Genomic DNA, 19471 nt, shown 5'->3' with positions numbered 1-19471 from the left:
AACTGTTGGTTGGTCATTTTTGTACCACTCTAAAGAGTTGATTTCTCGTCAGTTCCAGCACGTCACTTCCCGGAGCTGAGCGGAGACCAAGGAAGTACAATCGGAGATTTTTTCAACATTAAAGTTTTTCGCTTCCTGAAATGTAAACTGGAATCATTTGCTTTTTTTTTCCGGAGAGAAGATTTCTATAGTTGTCTTTTTTTCGGTGTGTTTTATTTTCAGCGTCGATAGTTTCGAAGTTAAAAACAATCTTTGGCTGTCATCTGCAACGTGTATTACACAATACAGTAGATTAATATGTTGCTGTTATATTTGTCGCGTTAACACCTTGGTGGGTCTAGAGGCGGGGATAGTTTTAATCTGTTTTTAATGAAGCAAATTATTGCTTTGCATTGACGGGATGATGTTAAATATCCTCTCTTTCCCGGGAGTTCAGTATGAAGTTAGGGAAATGTGTTATCATTATACTTTGGAGAGGATAAATAAGCAGGGCTGATTATAGAAATTATATTTTTCCCTCTCCCTACCCCAGTGCAGAGTCCTGTAAACTCACAGAATGTCAAGTTGCACGAAGAAAGTTGAGGAAAGTGCGGACTCGTCAGCGTCCATTGACTTCTACTGTGTCCCTCTGAGCGCTCTGAACGTCGCGGTGAGGAAGAAGCTGGCCCTCTTCCTCAATGCCAGGAATGTGGTGGCGGCTGACTGGACGGAGCTCGCTGAGGAGATGGGTTTTAACTACCTCGAGATTAGGAACTACGACCGGTTAGAGAATCCCACCGGTAAACTGTTAGACGAATGGGGATCTAGAGAGGGTTCTTCCGTGGGCAAATTGCTGGAGCTGCTGAGGAAGATAGAGCGAGAGGATATCCTTGAAGACCTCCTGACACCGATTGGTAAGCTTCTTGATTTCAAATTTCCCGTGCATTTTTGTATATGCAGTATTATTATTTTATACTTTTGCGTTTTGCCTTTCAATTGCCATCCTCAACTGACAGTGTGTCTACTGCTTCAGTACTTTAAATGAAACATTAAACCAAAGTCGATCAGCAGTAGTAAATGAACGTAAAAGATTCCCTGGTACGATTTGGAAGAAGAGCCAATGGTATTTAGCTTGTGGAAGTGCAAGACGGTGCTTTGGTGAAGCTCAGATTTCAGTGAGGTGAGTAAACAGCTGAAAAGTAAGACATTTTTCTTGAGTTGTTAAATGACAGTCGGTGGAGTTGCACGCTCATTTTGTGAGTTGTGAAATATCAGAGAGAAATCTTGTGTCCTGGTGAGTTTGTCTGCAAGAAGAGTGACCAGCTGCAGCTCCTCTAGGACTTTGTGCATTGATTGGAGCAGCAGCTGGACTGACTCACACTGGCAGATATTTATAAAAATAGGAAGGTGGCTACACCAAAGTTTCTGTCAGATAGATGGGTGACAACTAAGAGGGTGCAGGAAAGTAGTGCATCAGTCTCCCTTAGCTGCTTTCTCTCAAACATGTACTGTATACTGTTCTGGATGAAGTTGCGGGGATGTCCTCTTGGGAGAAAATGACAGCAGTTGCCAGCTGAGTACCACCATGACCGGTCAAGTACTAGACAAGCAATAGTGACAGTGGTCTCAGACACAGATTAAATGATTCTGTGGCTGCAAGTGAGATTGCAGCATAGTGTGTTGCCTCCCTTGTGCCAGGGCTAATAATGTTTCTGAGAAGGCATGGGTCATTCTGAAAGAGGAGGGCAAGCAGCCAGAGATCATGGTCCATGGTGGTGCCTATGGCAGGCAGGAAGTGAGATGTGGACCTGCAAAGATAGGCAGTAAATTAGGAAGCAGAAACTGTCTCTGAGTTTACTGAGGCTTTGATAGAGATCTTTGTATCTTCTTTAGTGCGAGGGAAGGTCCCAGAGGAATGGAGAATAGCTAGTATTGTTCCTCTGTTTAAGAAGGGCAGTAGAGGCAAAACAGGGATAGGATCTACTTTCATCTGGATGAGTACAGACTTGTTAGGTAGAGTCGGTGTGGTTTTGTGAGGATGAGTTCATGTCTTACAAGCTGGAATATTTTCAGGAGATGACAAAGATGATTGATGGTATGGCAGTGGAAGTACACGTCTACCTAAATGCCTGTTAATATAGTTTTAGACAAGATCGCTTATAGTAGACTGGTCCAGTAGGCTAATAGTATTCATGAAAACTTGGTAGATTGAATTTAATATTGGCTTGGCCATAGAGACAGAAGAGATGTTGGAATTGGGTTTTGACTACAGATCAATGATCAGTGGTGCTGGGACCACTGATCTGTACAAAAAAGTATGATTTTTAAAAAAACTTGGAGTTGTGCACAATGAAGAAGGTTGTCAAATGATTTAGCAGGATGTCAACCAATTGGCAATATGGACAGAGAAATGGCAAATGAAGTTTAATTTAGACAAATGTGAGGTATTGCACTTTGAGAACTCAAATATGAGAGGTGAGTATACAGTAAATGGCAAAATCCTTAGAATTGACGTAGTGAGGAATCTTGGGAAGATAGTGTATAAAATTATGAGGGGGAGATTGTTTTTGTCCTAGGGCATAGCTTTAAGGCGGGCAGGGAGTTTAAAGGAGACTTACATGGCAATATTTTACACAGTGTGGTAGGTGCCTGATACACAATGTCAGGGCAAGTGCTGGAAGGAGACAGGATATCAGTGTTTAGGAGGCATTTAGGTAGATATATGAACTGTCATTCTACAGATGCGCAGTAGAGAGCATTCTGACAAACTGCATTACTACATGGCTTGGAAACTGCACTGTGGCGGACAGGAAGGCTGTACAACAGACAGTCAAAACTGCTCAATGCATCACCTGCCCCAGCCTCCACACCAACAAGGACATGTGCAGAAAGGTGCTGGAAAAGCGGCCAGTAACATCTTAAAGGATCCCACCTCCCCTGCTCATTGACTATTTGTCCCACTCCTTCCCAGAGGAAGCTACGTAATACCCACACCAGGACCATCAGACTCAAAAACAGTTACTTTCTGCAAGTTGTAAGGCTGATCAACACCTTCACCCTCTAACTCACCCCGCCTCACTCCCTCACACCACCATTACTTTATTATTTCCTGTCAGTCACCTTAATGTACAAATACTCTTGTGTGTAGCATTATTTTATGGACGTGCAAATAATCTATGTATGTAAGCCATATATTTATATTTATTGCATTTTTGTTATTATGTTCTTTACCTTATTATTTTTTTGTGCTTCATCAGATCTGGAGGAACAATTATTTTGTTCTCCTTTACACTTAAATACTGGAAATGACATTAAACAATCTTGAATCTTGAAAACTGTGAAGGACATGAGAGACATTGGAAATCAACATACAAAATGCTGGAGGAACTCAGCAGATCAGGCAGCATCAGTGAAGGGAAATAAGCAGTGGACATCTCAGTCCAAGTCCTGATAAAGGGTCGTAGCCCAAACATCAACTGTTTATTTTCCTTCATAGATCTTGCACGACCTGCTGAGTTCTTCTAGTATTTTGTGCATTGAACTATCGAGGAACTGTGAGAGATAGACCACAGACAGTTTAATTTGTAGGAATTGTTGGCATAGACATCATTGGCCAAAGAGCCTGATCCTGTAGTGTAATGCTCTATGTTCATTGCTGGTATTTTAAAAGAAATTTCTGTGCATAAACCATCTGCTGCTTTTTGAGCTATTTCTCTGCATAAATCAAATATTGTGTCTTCTACACAATAGTCCTTGCAGATTAAATTTCATTGATTATAAAGTAGTTTGGGGAAAAACACTTATGAATAGAGAATTTCTATTTCTTGCGCAATGTGGAGACATTGGAAATTGTGCTAAATCTGGCCATCTATCTCTGTAGTTTCACAGACCATCTGGTTCTTTCGCCTTTCTCAGTGCAGTGTCTCAGAAGCTTATGTGGAAAATGCATATAAGATGAGGATCTTATGAAAGATAAATTCCTTACCCAATTGAGATAGTCTTTGATGACATTATATTTTGTTGTGATTAAGTTTGCTGAAGTCTTAGAATTAGAAATAGATAAAATAAAGGTAAGTCTCTTTTTAGTTCATAGTGTGGTCACCAGTGGAAGGCCTGACATGATGGTCTATCCCAATTTCCCTTTGAAATGAATAGATTACACTGTCATTTTAGATGGAAGTTGAGAATGAACCACATAGTTAGATCTGCAGCTACGTTCAGGCAAACAAGAGGAAGAGTAGTAGGTTTGCTTATGAGGATGGGGATTTTACAGCATTCCAGTAATCGTATGATTACCTTTTGCAATTCCAAATTTTTAATTTCAAATTTGTTTAATTACATGAACGTGCTGTGGAAGGACTGAGACTATAAGACCATAAGATATAGGGGCAGAATTAGGCCATTCAGCCAATCGAGACTCCTTTTCCAATCCATTATGGCTGATTTATTCTCTCTCTCAACCATTTTCTCTTGCCTTTCCCCATAACCTTTGATACCTCGACTAACCAGTAACCTATCAGTATCTGCTCTAAAAACACTCAATGACTTGGCCTCTACAGCCATACACGGCAATGAATTCCAGATTCCCTACCCTCTGGCTAGAGAAATTCCTTCTCATCTCTGTTCTAAATTAACATCCCTCAATTCTGAGGATGTGCCTTCTGGTTCGAGACTCACCCACTATAGGAAACATCCTCTCCACATTCATTCTATCTAGACCTTTCAATATTAGATAGATTTCAGTAAGATTCCCCCTCACTCTTCTGAACTCCAGTGAGTAGTCTCAGAACCATCAAATGCTCTTCAAACATTAACCCTTTCATTCCTGGAAACATTCTTGTGAACCTTCTCTGGACTCTCTCCAATGCCAGCATGTCTCTTTCATAGATTAGGGGCCCAAAACTGTTCATAATACACCAAGGTATTCTGGCCAATCTGTTATAAAGCCTTAGCATTACATTCTTGCTCTTGGATTCTCATCATTCTTGAAATTAATGCTAACATTGCATTTACCTTCCTCACCACAAACTCAATCTGCAAGTTAACCTTTAGGGAATCCTGCACAAGGACTCCCAAGTCCCTTTGCACCTTTTGAAATTTCCCCTAGTTTAGAAAATTGTACACACCTTTAATCTTTCTACCAAAGTGCATCATAACATTTTCCTAAACTATATTCCGTCTGCCACTTCTTTGCCATTCTCCCAATCTGTCCAAGTCCTTCTGCAGACTCCCTGCTTCCTCAACACAACAAGCCCCTCCACCTATCCTTGTATTCTCTGCAAATTTGGCCACAAAGCCATCAATTCTGTCATCCAAATGGTTGACATATAACGTGAAAAGAAGCAATCCAAATACAGACTCCTGCGGAGTACCACAAGTCACCGGCAGCCAACCAAAATAGGCTCCCTTTTTTCTGACTCTTTCCCTCCTCCAGTCAGTCATTGCTCTATCCGTGCTCGTATCTTTCCTGTAATACCATGGGGGTTTATCTTCTTAAGCAGTCTCATATGCAGTACCTTGTTAAGGGCCTTCTGAAAATCCGAGTAAACAACATCTACTAACTCTTCTTTGTCTATCCTGCTTGTTATTTCCTCAAAGAATTCCAACAGATTTGTTAGGCAAGATTTCCACTCAGAGAAGCCATGCTGACTTTGGACTACTTGATCCCAAAATCTCATCCTTAATAATTGACTCCAACATCTTCCCAACCACTGAAGTTAGGCTAACTGGCCTATAATTTCCTTTCTTCTGCCTCCCTCCCTTCTTAAGTAGTGGCGTGACATTTGCAATGTTCTAGTCCTCCATAATCTAGTGATTATTGACAGATAATTGCTAAAGCCTCCATAATCACTTCAGCTACCTCTTTCAGAACCCTGGGGTGTGGTTCATCTGGTCCAGGACATATCTACCTTCAAAACATTCTGCTTCCCAAATACCTTCTCCTTAGTAATAGCAACTACACTCCTGCCCCCTGACACTCTTGAATTTCTGACATGTTGCTTGTGCCTTCCACAGTGAAGAATGGCACAAAATAGTTATTAAGCTTTGTTTGCCATTTCTTTGTCCCCCATTACTACCTCTCCAGCATCATTTTCCAGCATCCAATATCCACTCTCGCCTCTCTTTTATCCTTTATATATCTGAAAAACCGTTTGGTTTTCTCTTTGATATTCTTGGCTAACTTACCTTCATATTTCATTTCTTCTATCCTCATGGTTTTTTTAAATTGCTTTCTGTTGGCTTTTAACAGCTTCCTAATATTCTAACTTGTCACACATTTTTGCTATATTATATGCCCTGTTTTTTGCTTTTATGACTTGAATGTCAGTAATCTAGATGCTAGTTCACTCATTTAACTTTGATGTTAACATGGGCTACAGCAGTATGTAACATTGAACTGTTAAATTTACTGGAGTTTGTGCTTTCCTGTGGGGTGTAAATTATACACATCAGTGTGCTTTTGTGGACAGGATCTACTTGCACTCAAATTTCTTGCCAGTTTCATTAAAATAAATTTTTAAGAATCAGCATAGATTATGGAACCAAACCTGTACCCTATATTCCTATTTTAATGATGAATTATTTCAATTTTCTAAACAAGTTATCAATTGGTCCACATTAACAGCAACAAATTTTGGACTGGACAATTTTTAATGTAGCTCATATTAATACTGTAGATATTTTAAAGCCCTAATGATCAGTGATATGCTAAAAAGTTAGAAAGATAATTAATTTATATCTCTACCATCTGCATTGTTATAGTTTTCGAATTGTTTATGATCCCAGAATAACCTATAAAAATCATTGTTTGATAACATAAACTTTGGAACAATCTTTGAAATGCCTTTGTTCCCTACATGAATTGAATACCATACTCTCCAATGCCTTCGTCAGGCTGCAAGGCACAGGAGTACCACCAGCTGAAATGAGGGATTTGCTTATGCATATGTCACCATCACAAATTAAAGCATATAACGGCATAAACTCAAAATTGCTACTTCAGGAAGTTTATAACTGAAGACTTAGCAAAAATCCTGATCTCAAAGCAAAAAAATAACAGAAACCCTGTGGCTTATTGTAAAGCTGGTAAAGACAGAGATGTTTACTGTTGTTCAGCGGGAGCTTTACAACTTTAGTTTTCTATTATCAAGAAAAGGAAGTGAATCTTAAAGGTGCTATTTTTAATTTGTAATTTTACTGCAAGGTCAGTTACCCTTGGTTTTTGCAGTCATTCTAATCACTGAGTAATAATGTGCATGCTTGCTTATTCATTTACAATATTTATAATGTACTTAAAGGGAGCAAAATTTCTACTTCCTAGGTCATGCTTTACAGGACATTTCCCTTATACACGTGTATAAGACGTAAAATAGTGGCAAGGATGTATATCTCAATACAGCAGTATACAACTTGGTATCTCTTGTGAAACGTCACTTTTCTATTGTGTTTCTTTACAATTAGTTCTCTTCTTGCGGTAAATCTCTGAGAACTCTTCCATTGACTCTGGCATCTTGTGCACCTCCAATTCCCATTGCCTTAATGACTGATGTCTCCCTTTACATACCTTTGTTTACAGTGGACTAGTAACTGCATTTTTGCTGGCTATGCAGAAATCATAGCTGGTGATTTTTAATACATGAATAAAAGAGAATAATGTCTCATTTTATGTATAATTATTTACGATAACTTTTAATACATCAGCTGGTACTGATCACCCTTTTGCACAAGCTGAAACCCTGTACATTCTCATCATTGTCCTGGAGCTCAATCCACCAGCAATATGATTAGGCAAGATCGGAATTCCTTGGTAACTGAGAGGTCTCATCTTTAATGTAAAACTGCACTTCCATAGTCAATAAAAAGTGCAGATTACATTTCAAAGTAACAGTAAGTTTCTCATTTCACTTCCCTAGTTTGAGCAAACAGGATTTCAACTATCTTCCTTTCTCCTGTTTGTATCTGTCACCTGTTAGATAACACTTTTTAAGAATACAAAGTCACAATTTAGATACACAATCCAGGTGATAAAATACAATTTCAATAGTCCTCCAATGACTTGACCTCAAGTCAATTTTTAAATGCCTAGGCGGAGCAAAACAATTTCACATCTGTGATCACTCATTGTAGCTTGGGAAATGAAAGCTTTTAAAAAAAAGTGATTTCTCCCAGTCAATTTAAAAACTAATTCAATGCCACTTGCAATGGACAATTCCTGGATATAAGTTTTTCTAAAAATGTTTGGAAAAAAAACAGATATTTTTTTAAAAAATACTACAGCTTTGTGGACACCTATCATTCTTTCTCTTTCTCATTCTCGTTAACTATTTTCGCTCCTTCTACTCTCATTTATTCATTTTCTCCTCCTCTTTTCCTTCTTTCTCCATCTTTCCCATTTGAAATTTGAAGCTGGTGTTACAAAATTCAGGAACCCTGATCCAATGCTATAGCCATCAACAGCCACTCTATCTCTAGGCACTGCTACAGCATCACTGTCAATGAAAGGACCCTCCTGAATCAAGGAATTTTTGAATTCTTGGAATATCCTATTTTCATCTTACTCTATTCCTCATTGCCCACTTCTTTGTGAAGGCTATTGAATGTCTAATCACATTTCTTTGGTGTGGCATCCATTTTTACTCACTTTTTACTTTGATGAATTTCCTTGAATAATATTCCTATATTAGAAAAGTTGTATTTATTGAGTGAGGGAAGAGTAAATTACTCCTTGTATATTATGAGATGAAATATGTTAATCACATGTAGATGAGAGAACTTGATTCAAACTTTTCAGAGGAATAGCAGAGAATTATGAAGAATATTTTTGAAATATGCATTATTTTTCTTTTAAACACTAAAATTGGAGAATAATAAAAAGAAAAATGAAAACAAAATCAGCTGAAAGCAATCGTGCATTCCATATGGTCAGAAAATGAAGGTAAATTGAACTAATGGAATAGGTAGTGAATAGCGTGAAGATAAGATTCATTACAACTTAAGGGTGGCCAGAAATAAATAGGAACTGCTAACATTCTGAGTCTCCAGAACTACAGATTCAATTGATAGCAGATCCTGAGATGACAGATTAGTAGCTAATCTGGGGATCCAAGATGGAGCAGGTCAGACAGGCCACCATGCACAAGTCCCTAGACAATGGGGGCAGAAACATTCCCGATGTCGGCCTCACCGTGATGGCCAGCTTCATGTGTGGCTGCATCATGTTGTGTGTGGATCCCAGGTACGTGGGCACCAAGTACAACTATGTTCTACCTGTCGCCCTGGCTATGAAGGATGGGTCTGGCCCCTTCCCCGCACAACACCCCTGTCAGCTGGTCATTGCCGCCATACCGGTCCTTCATAGAAAAGTTCTTCCAGGTCAACGCCTTTGACCACAGGGCCATCGGGCAGTGGTCAGCACGTAAGGTCCTGCAGGCACTGCATGAGAAAGACGAGATGAACACAGTGGGGTGGTTCCCTGAGCAGACTGTCCAGTTCATCTGGCAAAATGCCTCATCGCCAGACCTCACCAACAGGCACCAAGACCTCGCCTGGCTGGCAGTGAGAGGGGCCCTCCCAGTCCGATCCCTCCTGTATGCCTGGAATGTCGTCCCCACATCCCGCTGTCCACTGGAGGACTGCAGTGAGGAGGAGTCGGTGACCCACCTCTTTGCACACTGTGGGTTCGCGGAGAAAGTATGGAGGAGGATGGAAGGGGCAGTGTCCAGATTCATCCCCAGCAGCTGCGTAACAGAGGACTCTCTGATCTACAGGCTGTTCCCAGGGATGCATACAGAGACCAACATCCGGTGTTGCTGGCAGATCATCAACTCGGTGAAAGATGCTCTTTGGTCAGCCCGAAACTTGATGGTCTACCAGCACACGGAGATGTCCGTGGGAGAATGCTGCCGACTGGCACATTCTCAGCTGCAGGAGTACGTGCTGAGGGACGCACTCAAACTTGGTGCAGCCACCGCAAGGGCCCTGTGGGGAAGTATCACAGTTTAGGGTTCTTCTCCCGCGGGTTGGGGGGGGGGGGGTGGGGGCAGGGTGTATACCTCTCAACAAGGGTATGTAAATATGAATGCCACCTGGATGGCTAAAAGTGTGAAAATGAAAAGACCATAATGGAAATATCTGTAAAGGATTCAGAGTCACTGAATGGTGTATCGTACATCATTTTATTTTTGAATAAAGTATATTTTATTTAATAAAAAAAATGAGTAGCTAAAATCTTAAGGTATATTCATTGCAGTACAGCTAAGAAGATCCTAGGTTTGATTTCTCCTCCAGCTTGGGTTGGTTGACTTTGGTAGGGCAATATGGATCACTCTTATTGACCCTGGATGTCAAAGGATAGCAAGATTCAAGCAGGGTTCCATCTGGTAACCAGATTTCAAGTGAATATCTTACTTGGTGCTTTTAATATCTGAATTATTCCATGCTCATTCTCATTTCTGGTTGATCATCATACTGACTGTCGTTACTTTGGGCAATGAGGAACGGATACCTGAATGCAGAAAAAGAATTGTTGAAGCCACCTTAGACATTAGGCCAGGATTCCTGCACTTCGTAATGGAGGGTCTTAATGTGTAGCTGATCTAATGAAGGTGAAACCAAACTTGGTTTTAATATTTTTCCCTACAGAAAATATTAAAACCTAACAGCTGATTTAGGTATCATGTTTGACTTCATCTTTGAGGAAACAGCCTTACAGAGGAATGAATTTTTGCAGATTGCACGTTTCCTTTTTGAAATAGAACACAAACCTAGAAACACATGATTGACAATTAATAAAACTGCTGAATGAATTCTATGGAACTTAGTGCTGGAAATTACACAAAAACTCATTTTCACCTGAGCATTTTATTATCTTATTGGGGAATCTAATTTGATGCAATGGATCAGTATGTTACTGCTTGGTTTATTGTACTTCCTGATAACTGAAGCTTTGGTATGTTGAATAATTCACAATGGTATCATACCTCTGCTGACTGTAGGCATTATACTACTGTTATATGTGGAGAACCTTTCAAAGATTGGCAACAATCAAGGGTCACCTTGCCCTTGGAGCTAGAGAATACTGCCAAATAATTACCCTGCAAAATATGAGGGGAGTTAGAACCACTGTATGGTGGTAAGGACAGGAGTAACATTCTAATCCCAAGTGTCCTTGTAAGACCCATAAGGAATAAGGGTTATCCATGCTCTTATAAATATAGATGACCCTAAGGAAACTCTATGGCAAGGGGTAAAATATTTAGCAAAGGTAAAGCTAGACCTGTACCACAGAGTTAAAATATAGTGTAGTACCAGTTATCCAAAATTAATGTTCTTGAGATGATGAATTTGAATCCCAATATCGCAATGGAAAATAAGGTAACAGTGATAATAGAACTGTTGGGGTATTGCAAGAGTCCAAGTGATAAACTGCAGTCCATTAGCAGATGAAACCAGGCAAACTTAGCCAATTAGAACATACAAACCTACAGCACATTAGAGGACCTCTGGCCCACAATGTTGTGCCAACCATGTAACCTACTCTAGAAACTGCCTATAAATACCACTATTTTTCTAAGCTCTGTGTACCTATCTCTTAAAAGTCCCTATTGTACCTGGCTCCATCACCATTGCTGGCAATGCATTCCATGCACCCACCACTCTCTGTGTGAAAGACTTATCTCTGACATCTCCTCTGTACCTGCTTTCAAGCACGTTAAAACTATACCCCATTGTGTTAGCCATTTCAGCTCTGGGAAAAAGCCACGATCAATGCCTTGCATCATCTTGTACACCTCTTTCAGGTCACTTCTCATCATCCATTGCTCCCAGGAGAAAAGGCCAAGTTCACTCAACCTATTCTCAAAAGGCACGCTGTCCAATCCAGGCAACATCCTTGTAAATCTCCTCTGCACTCTTCCTATAATATCCACATCCTTCCTGTAGTGGGGTGACCAGAACTGAACACAGTACTCCAACTGAGGTCTGACCAAGGTCTTGTATAGCTGTAACAATTGTGACCTATTTGTTAACTCTTAAAATATTAAAGTGTTACTCTTAAGAAAAACCCTAAAATGTCTGAGTTAAAAAATAATGACAACACCCTCAAGCAGCTATTTTCTTTTAATTTGGAAGGGTAAATCATTTTAATCAGAGTAATATGTGGAACAAAATTGGAAGAATAAGATCAATTGATAGAAAATTGGTTTCAAAAATAAAGGGAACTTAAGTCCAAAAATTTGTAAATTTGTTAAAGTATTATAATCCATCTTTATTTGTGCTTTACAGAAAAGTACTGCAAAGAACACCTCAATAAACCCGTTCAGGTGCCATCAGTGGATAGTAGTGGCCCCAAGAGCACATGTGATACTTCAGGTAAAATAATTTTTCTTGCAGGAGAACAAAGTAACTCATTTATTATTTGTCATAGCAAGGATTGTTCTTCCTTCCGTTTAAAAATCTAAGCATCCAAGGATGAGTTTTAAAAATAAATTTTCTCGGCTCTAACCCTAATGCATGGTCTCGATTGCAGCTGAGGACAGTGCTATGATGCACCTGAGATCATTTCATATCTTTGGTACTGTTTGACTGGAGTTTGTACGTTCTTCCTTTGGCTATGTGTTTCAACTGTAAGATTAAACCAAATATACGAATCACATAGCAACATTTCTAAGACATGCCAGGTGTAGGTTAAATTAGCCGCTATAACTTGCACCTTACTTGTAGATAAGTGGTTAAAAACTGAAGGGATTTGATGAAAAATGGGAATAAATCATAGGAAAACTGAGTGGGAGAATATATTGCTCTCCGAACCAGCAAGGACAAAACAGACTGATATGACTGCTTTTGATGTTACGGGGAAATGTGGACCTGCATCTTAACCAAAAGCTAAATAACTATAATGAGAAAAGGTTTAGGACAATGATTGAGAAACTGCATAATAATTACTAACGATGCTGGTTTTATAAGATAGTGAAGAATCATTTCAAAGAGATAATGTTTTAACTTGCCTAGACAAAATTAAATCAGACTGTAAGTTATGAAATTTATTGAGGATGAAAGTGAAATGATACCCTTGCTATCATGTGTACTTTATGTAATAGCATGCAACCATTGGTCCAAAGCAGAGAATAAAAGCAGTGTAAACATATTTATAGAAAAACATAATGGTCTTATGCTTCAAATTTAGGATTTTATTTTCTTGGCTATAGTGAAGCACCTCTGAAAATATAATGCAGCTAGCTCATTTCTGCTGTCTATGTCATTTTTAAAACCTTAAGGTAAATTCAGTATTTCCACCTGATCAACAGGAAACCATCTGATGAAAGGACACATAAGGGAATCAGCTTTTCTTTTGTTTACAACGATAGTGAGAGGTAACATAGTGTAAAATCATCTAATCAAAATAATAGGATTTGTGTGTGGTAAATTTTCAGCTGTCCTTCATTCCAATCATCTAATGGTCAGCACTTACTTGAAAAAAAATGGAATCTATCTGGTTTCCCAACTACTTCTTGGTAGCTGGAATGACCCAATATTGCTGGAGTTGTTGACGATAGCTAGTTGTTAATCAGTTGATCCACAGTAGATGCATTGACTACAAGAATTAGTGCATCACTGGAATACTGTGTGCAGTTTTGGTCACTATACTATAGGAAGGATATGATTAAGTTACACGATACAGAAAATAATCACAAGGATGTTTGCCAGGACTGAAGGGCTTGAATACTGGATAGACTAGGACAGTTTCTCTTGAAGTGAAGGATGCTGAGGGGTGGAGATTTATAAAATTATGAGTATCATAGGCTATGTGGAAAGGTAGTTCCCCTCCCCCAGCGTAGAGTACTCTAAAGCTAGAGGGCATAGGTTAAAGGTGAGAGGGGTAAAATTTACAAGGGATCTAAATAAAACGTATTTCATAGAGAGGGCGGTGGGTGGCTGCTAGAAGAAGTGGTAGAGATGAGTAGAATTACAACATTTAAAACATTTAGAGAGGTTTTTGGATAGGAAAGTTTGAGAGAAAAATGGGCCTGATGCAGACAAATGGAATGAGCTCAGGAAGGCATGGACAAGTTGGGCTGAAGGACTTGTATAGCTCTATGAATGAAATGTGAAGCACAATCAATTCTGTAAATACTGGAAACCCAGAGCAACACTTACAAAAATGCTGGGGGAACTCAACAGGACAGAGAGGAACAAACAGTTGACGCATCGCCAAGACACTTCATGGGGACTTGAAAAGAAGGGGGAAGAAGCCAGAATAAGCAAGTGGGGAAGGGGAAGGAGTACAAGCTGGCAAGTGATAGGTGATATCAGGTGAGGGCAGTCTACCAGCAGAGGAATTCTTTCAGAGCTGTAGAATATACATGTACCAGGTGATGGATTAATAAATGCTCTTTTGTCCTACAGGAGATACACCTAGACTTTTTGATGCCTTTATTTGCTATTGTCAAGCTGACATTTGGTTTGTTCATGAAATGATCAAGCAACTCGAACAGACTGCATACAAACTTAAGCTGTGTGTATTTGATCGTGATGTGCTGCCAGGGTCATGCATATGGACCATCTCTAGTGAGCTCATTGAGAAAAGGTATGCAGAAACTGTCAAGCAGGATTTGGGAATACAACAGGTTTTGGGGCATGGCCACATTAGCAGAGAATTTAATGTGTCTTGGGAGTGCTAACCTCCTGTCCCTGTAGTTTGCCATAGGGAATAAGGAGAGGTTTTCACTATGTTTCTTGAGAATGAGGCGTTCAGGCCCATCTTTCCCTTCTATTAACCTTCCTAATCAGGTGGTCCAACACAAATGGAATTGTTAACCAATAATTAGCAATTAGTCCCTGGTTACTAGTCTACAACTGATCCAGACATAAGGTATTATAGCCTCCCAATATTTAAAATCTTAGGAAGACACACAATGCCACGTCTTCCCAAGCATGCATTACCTCTTGGATATTATGTCTCCTTAGGCTTCGTACAGCATTGTTCCGGCATCTTTTCTGATACCCTACTCAGAATTCTTATTCATAAGTATACCTTAACAACATGGCTTGGCAAGAAGCTCAAAATCAAGCAAGATCATTTGAAAACATAATTCAGGTTCCTCTGCACAGATGATTGAGTAGCAATGAGGAGAACACAGAGCTAATATGTCTTTTTTTACCCCCAGTCGAATATATTCGCCCTAAATATTTAATTTTGTAAGCAATAAATGCAACAGAGTTGCAAAGATTGAATTTGGGAGCACTCAGAGTGCCTCAGCCAGAAAAATTCGCTGAGTCATTTGTGGGATGTGATTCAAGCACTGGGAAGTCAAACTTAAAATATTTTTGAATGGTGGATTGAGATCTGAAAGTACATTTCCATAACTGTGATAGATATATTCCTTCAATGCTTTTTAGCATGAATTGATGAATTGGAATGGCCACGTGCTTCCTCATTTTTGCATGTTTGAAATGTTTTGATTGAATTGACTTTATTTCTTACATCCTTCACAAACATGGAGTAAAAATCTTTGTTACTTCTCTGTCTGAATGTACAACGTGCAAATTATAGTAATTTGTAATAAATAGTGTGTTTAGTAAGATATACAATAGAACAGTCAATATAGCTGAGAAATACAATTGTGTCAGTGTGAATAAATCAGTCTGATGGCCTGATGGAAGAAGCTGACCTGGAGCCTGTAAGTCCTGGCTTTAATGCTGTGGTACCGTTTCCAGGGATAGTAGCAGCTGGAACAGTTTGTGGTTGGGGTGACCCGGGTCCCCAGTGATCCTCCAGGCCCTTTTTATGCACCTGTCACTGCAAATGTCCTGAACTGTGGGAAATTCACAATCACATATGTGCCTGGCCTTCTGCACCACTCTCCACACACGAAGTCCTGTGATTGAGGGAAGTACATTTCCCATATTAGGCAGTGTTACAGGTAGTCGGGATGCTATCAATTCTGCACCTATACAAAGTCCTTGGGATTTGGGGACTCATGCTGAACATCTTCAACCGTCTAAGGTGAAAGAGGTGCTGTTGTGCATTTTTCACCGCACAGCTGGTGTGTACAGACCACGTGAGGTCCTCGGTGATGTGGATACCAAGGAACTTGAAGCTGTTTACCCTCTCAACCCCAGATCCATTGATGTCAATAGGGGTTAGCTTGGCTCTGTTCTTTCTGCAGTCCACAACCAGCTCCTTTGTTCTGGAGACATTGAGGGAGAGGTGGTTTTGTTTTGACACCACTGTGTCAGGGTGATGACTTCAGGGTAAGGATTGCCCTCACTTCTGTTCCAGGCAATCTCATCACATTTTGTCAGTAATTATATTTTATCCGTGGACTCCAGTGATCTATATCAAATAATCTTTTTTGTAATTGACCACATAAGTATGGGAACTTTTCCTACTTGAAATTGACATCAGACAGGGAAGGAAGTTAGAGGTAATGACTAAAGTACTAATATTAAATACTAGAGTACAATGAATTGCAAACGTTCCACTGGAAACTTATGGGTGATCTTTTTCTTATTAACTGGCAGGTGTAAAAGAATGGTGGCTGTAATTTCTGATGACTATTTGGTTAGCGACGATTGTGACTTTCAAACAAAGTTTGCTCTGAGTCTTAGTCCAGGTAAACTCACTATAAATTATGTATTACCATCGACTCATTCCTTTTGCGTGCTGTGTTCTTACCTGGTCCATCCTCCCTTTACGAATTTCACCCCAATTCATCTTTTTCACTGGTTTATTCAACATTTGGTCTCTTGCTTCAACCTTTGAACTTCCCAATTTTTCTTTAGTTGAATACTGTTTTACTTTTTAAGAGGTGATATTTACCAGTACACATGATTTCACAAAGTTTCTCTGTTTTTCACTTGAGTGCATAGGCACTCTCCTCCATTCTGTCATTGAATGATACCTTTCCAATTTCCATAGCAGTTATGGCAAGAATGCATCTTCATGGAGCAGTACAGCCATGTAAACAAGGTGTAGCAGGGAGTAAAGCAGCTTACCAGCTACCTCCTTGGTACTCTACAGGGTATATCACTGAACCATACAGAACTGATTCTGGATGTGTGTGCTCAGAATTGAACCAATTTCAGGCAGACATTCAGAGTGTGCTGGGTACTGAGGGTATTGGGACTGCTTCATTAAGCTCCTTTGCTCTGTCTGCCCAAAAGGCAGGATTTCCCAAATGGCTGCCCATTTCAACTGCTTGAGTTCCTCCAGCATTTTTGGTGTGGTGCTGGATAAAAGCTGGTTTCTGGTTTGTATTTTCTGCAGACTTGCTGTAATTCAAATTTTAAATGAAGAGAGTAAGGGAGTCAACTGGATGTAGCAGAGTAATTTCAAATGTAATGTAATGTTTTTCTCTGGTTCTACAGGTGCTCGAGACAAACGGCTGATCCCTGTCAAATGCAAACCGATCAAGAAAGAGTTTCCCAGTATTCTCCGCCATATTACTTGCTGTGATTACACAAACCCAAATACTAAATCGTGGTTCTGGAAGAGGCTTGCAGAGGCACTCGCACAGCCTTGAGAGTGCCTAGACAAGGAATGAAACCACTCAAGCTGATTGTTGTAAAAAATATATGGGGATTCTACAATAAGATCACTCAGTGAACCATATTCAAGGACTGGCTGTGTTAACTATGCTTTCTTCAGTGTTAAAATAACTGAATATTTTTAATCCAGGGGCCAGATTTAATTTAAATGTAAGGAAGTTTTGCAGCAAGTATAATAATGGTTTAGAACCTGTTGCACAGGAAATGCAAACTATTTGAAACATCGATCACCATATCTGTGCCTTTAAATCAAGTAACTGAAAAGCCTGTAATTAGATTAGATATCCTATTTGGCCTATTGTGTTTTCATGGGCTCAAAATAGAGCACCTGTTTCTTTCTCTTACCTCTTCCAACCCATGAGAAGATAGTGGTTAGTTATTTTGTGATAACTTACGTTATAAATTACTTCACAATCTAAAATGTTGGCTTTGTTGGAGGTAGCAATATAGTCATCATGGTTACTGAAAATTCAAGCAATACAGTTGCAGACACGGTAGTACAATTATTATTTGTTTCAAGTTCTTCAGACTTCAGGTTAAAAATTGACCTGATGTCAAATGATGATCTTCTTTCAAAGTGGTACATGTACTCCTAAGTGATATCTTAAATTGCATAGTTGAAGTAGCAAATAATATCAATTTAGTTTGGAATAAATATATACATTCTCTAATGATATTATTAGGCTTTTCTAGAGTAACAATCCAGAGAGTGAGAGTTCAAAATTTGTTTATTTTCTACAAATGAGACCAAGGGAAGACTGATAAAGCACTTAAAATTTGTAAAAAAAAAGACTTAATTAAAGTAGGTATTAAACCATTTCCACTTTTCGCAAGAATTCCAAGACTGGAGGCCATAAACAAAAGATATTCACTAATAATTTCAACAGTTAAATTGGTGAAATATTCTTCCACATTGAGAAATGTGTGTTGTTGAGTTGTGCACTTCATTGAAGTGGAAATGACATGAACACAGTTGCTGCGAAGAGGAAGAGAAAATGTTGAAATAGTAAATGAAGGAGGGTAAGAAGAGGCTTATGGGAAAATTTGCTGATTGGCTTGAAAATTCATTAAAAGTTAGCTTTAAGGCATTATGGAAAACCATAATGTTTTGTGGAGTATAAAATCTACCATCCTTGTTCAATGGCCTATTTGTTACTCCAGTCCCAAACCATTATTGTTGATTCTGAACTGCTTTCTGATGTGATTTATTTAACTATTCAGTTGTATCAAGCTCCTGTCAATACCTCTGAGGGCAACTAGAAATTAGGTGAAAACTACCTTCACTGATGATGCCCATATCAGTGCATGAGAGCTTGCTATCTGACAGAGAACTTGTAGTCAATAGTTGGAACATTAATAGTTCCATCTGCATTTTAGAAAATGAAATGGAAAGTAGTCTTTTTCCTTTAGACATTGCAGGTATAACTTTTAACCTGCACATTTATTTGTTCACAAGCAAGAGAAAATCTGCACATACTGGAAATCCAAGCAACACACACAAAATGCTGGAGGAACTCAGCAGGCTTGGCAGCATCTATGGAAAAGGATACAGTCGACATTATTTGTTCCATTTTTTTGCTATGGTTTTATGCATTATTAATGAAATCACTTTTTTACATAATTATTGTTTTCCTTTTTTCAAAACACCAATAAACACTTCGCAAATTTATTTATCAATTTCTAATGATTATTATTATAACACTGCCTTATATTGTAAATCAAATTCACATGGAAGACATTTTAAAAAAAAACATTTTACATATGGTTTTGTCAAAGGGAAGTTGTGTTTGTGAATTTTACCACAGTTTTTTGAGGATGAATGAAAAGGGACCAATGGAAGTACAAAACTGAATTCCACAGAGCGTCAGAGAGAAGAAAACATTGCACAAAGTAAGAGTTTGTGGCTTTGAGTTATAAAGTGATAGAGCATGGAACCAAGCCTTTC

The 19471-nt window shown here is 39.1% G+C and overlaps 1 protein-coding gene across 3 annotated transcripts; it reads left to right on the top strand.

The window, feature by feature from the left end:
- Positions 1–48: 48 nt before the first annotated feature.
- myd88 (MYD88 innate immune signal transduction adaptor) lies at positions 49–19195 on the top strand. 3 transcript variants are annotated; one of them, XM_059974593.1, is made up of 6 exons: positions 49–205; positions 533–893; positions 12262–12348; positions 14383–14563; positions 16501–16592; positions 17347–19195. In XM_059974593.1, the coding sequence occupies exons 2-6, from the start codon at positions 557–559 to the stop codon at positions 17499–17501; spliced, it is 852 nt and encodes a 283-aa protein (XP_059830576.1). In that variant the 5' UTR covers positions 49–205; positions 533–556; the 3' UTR covers positions 17502–19195. The 3 variants fall into 3 exon arrangements, with proteins under 3 accessions (XP_059830576.1, XP_059830594.1, XP_059830585.1); XM_059974611.1 differs by having other exon boundaries at positions 58–205; positions 538–893; XM_059974602.1 differs by having other exon boundaries at positions 61–142.
- Positions 19196–19471: the final 276 nt, after the last annotated feature.

Source organism: Hypanus sabinus, chromosome 1, assembly GCF_030144855.1.
Source record: "Hypanus sabinus isolate sHypSab1 chromosome 1, sHypSab1.hap1, whole genome shotgun sequence".
Taxonomy (NCBI): Eukaryota; Metazoa; Chordata; class Chondrichthyes; order Myliobatiformes; family Dasyatidae; genus Hypanus; species Hypanus sabinus.
The sequence above is the reverse complement of the archived record's forward strand: the minus strand, read 5'-3'. Positions and strand labels throughout refer to the sequence as shown.

Coding starts and splice junctions, on each gene's coding strand:
- myd88 (XM_059974593.1), top strand. CDS start 557: ATGTCAAGTTGCACGAAGAAAGTTGAGGAAAGTGCGGACTCGTCAGCG. Junction 894..12,261: donor AGACCTCCTGACACCGATTG/GTAAGCTTCTTG, acceptor TGTGCTTTACAG/AAAAGTACTGCAAAGAACAC. Junction 16,593..17,346: donor TGCTCTGAGTCTTAGTCCAG/GTAAACTCACTA, acceptor CTGGTTCTACAG/GTGCTCGAGACAAACGGCTG.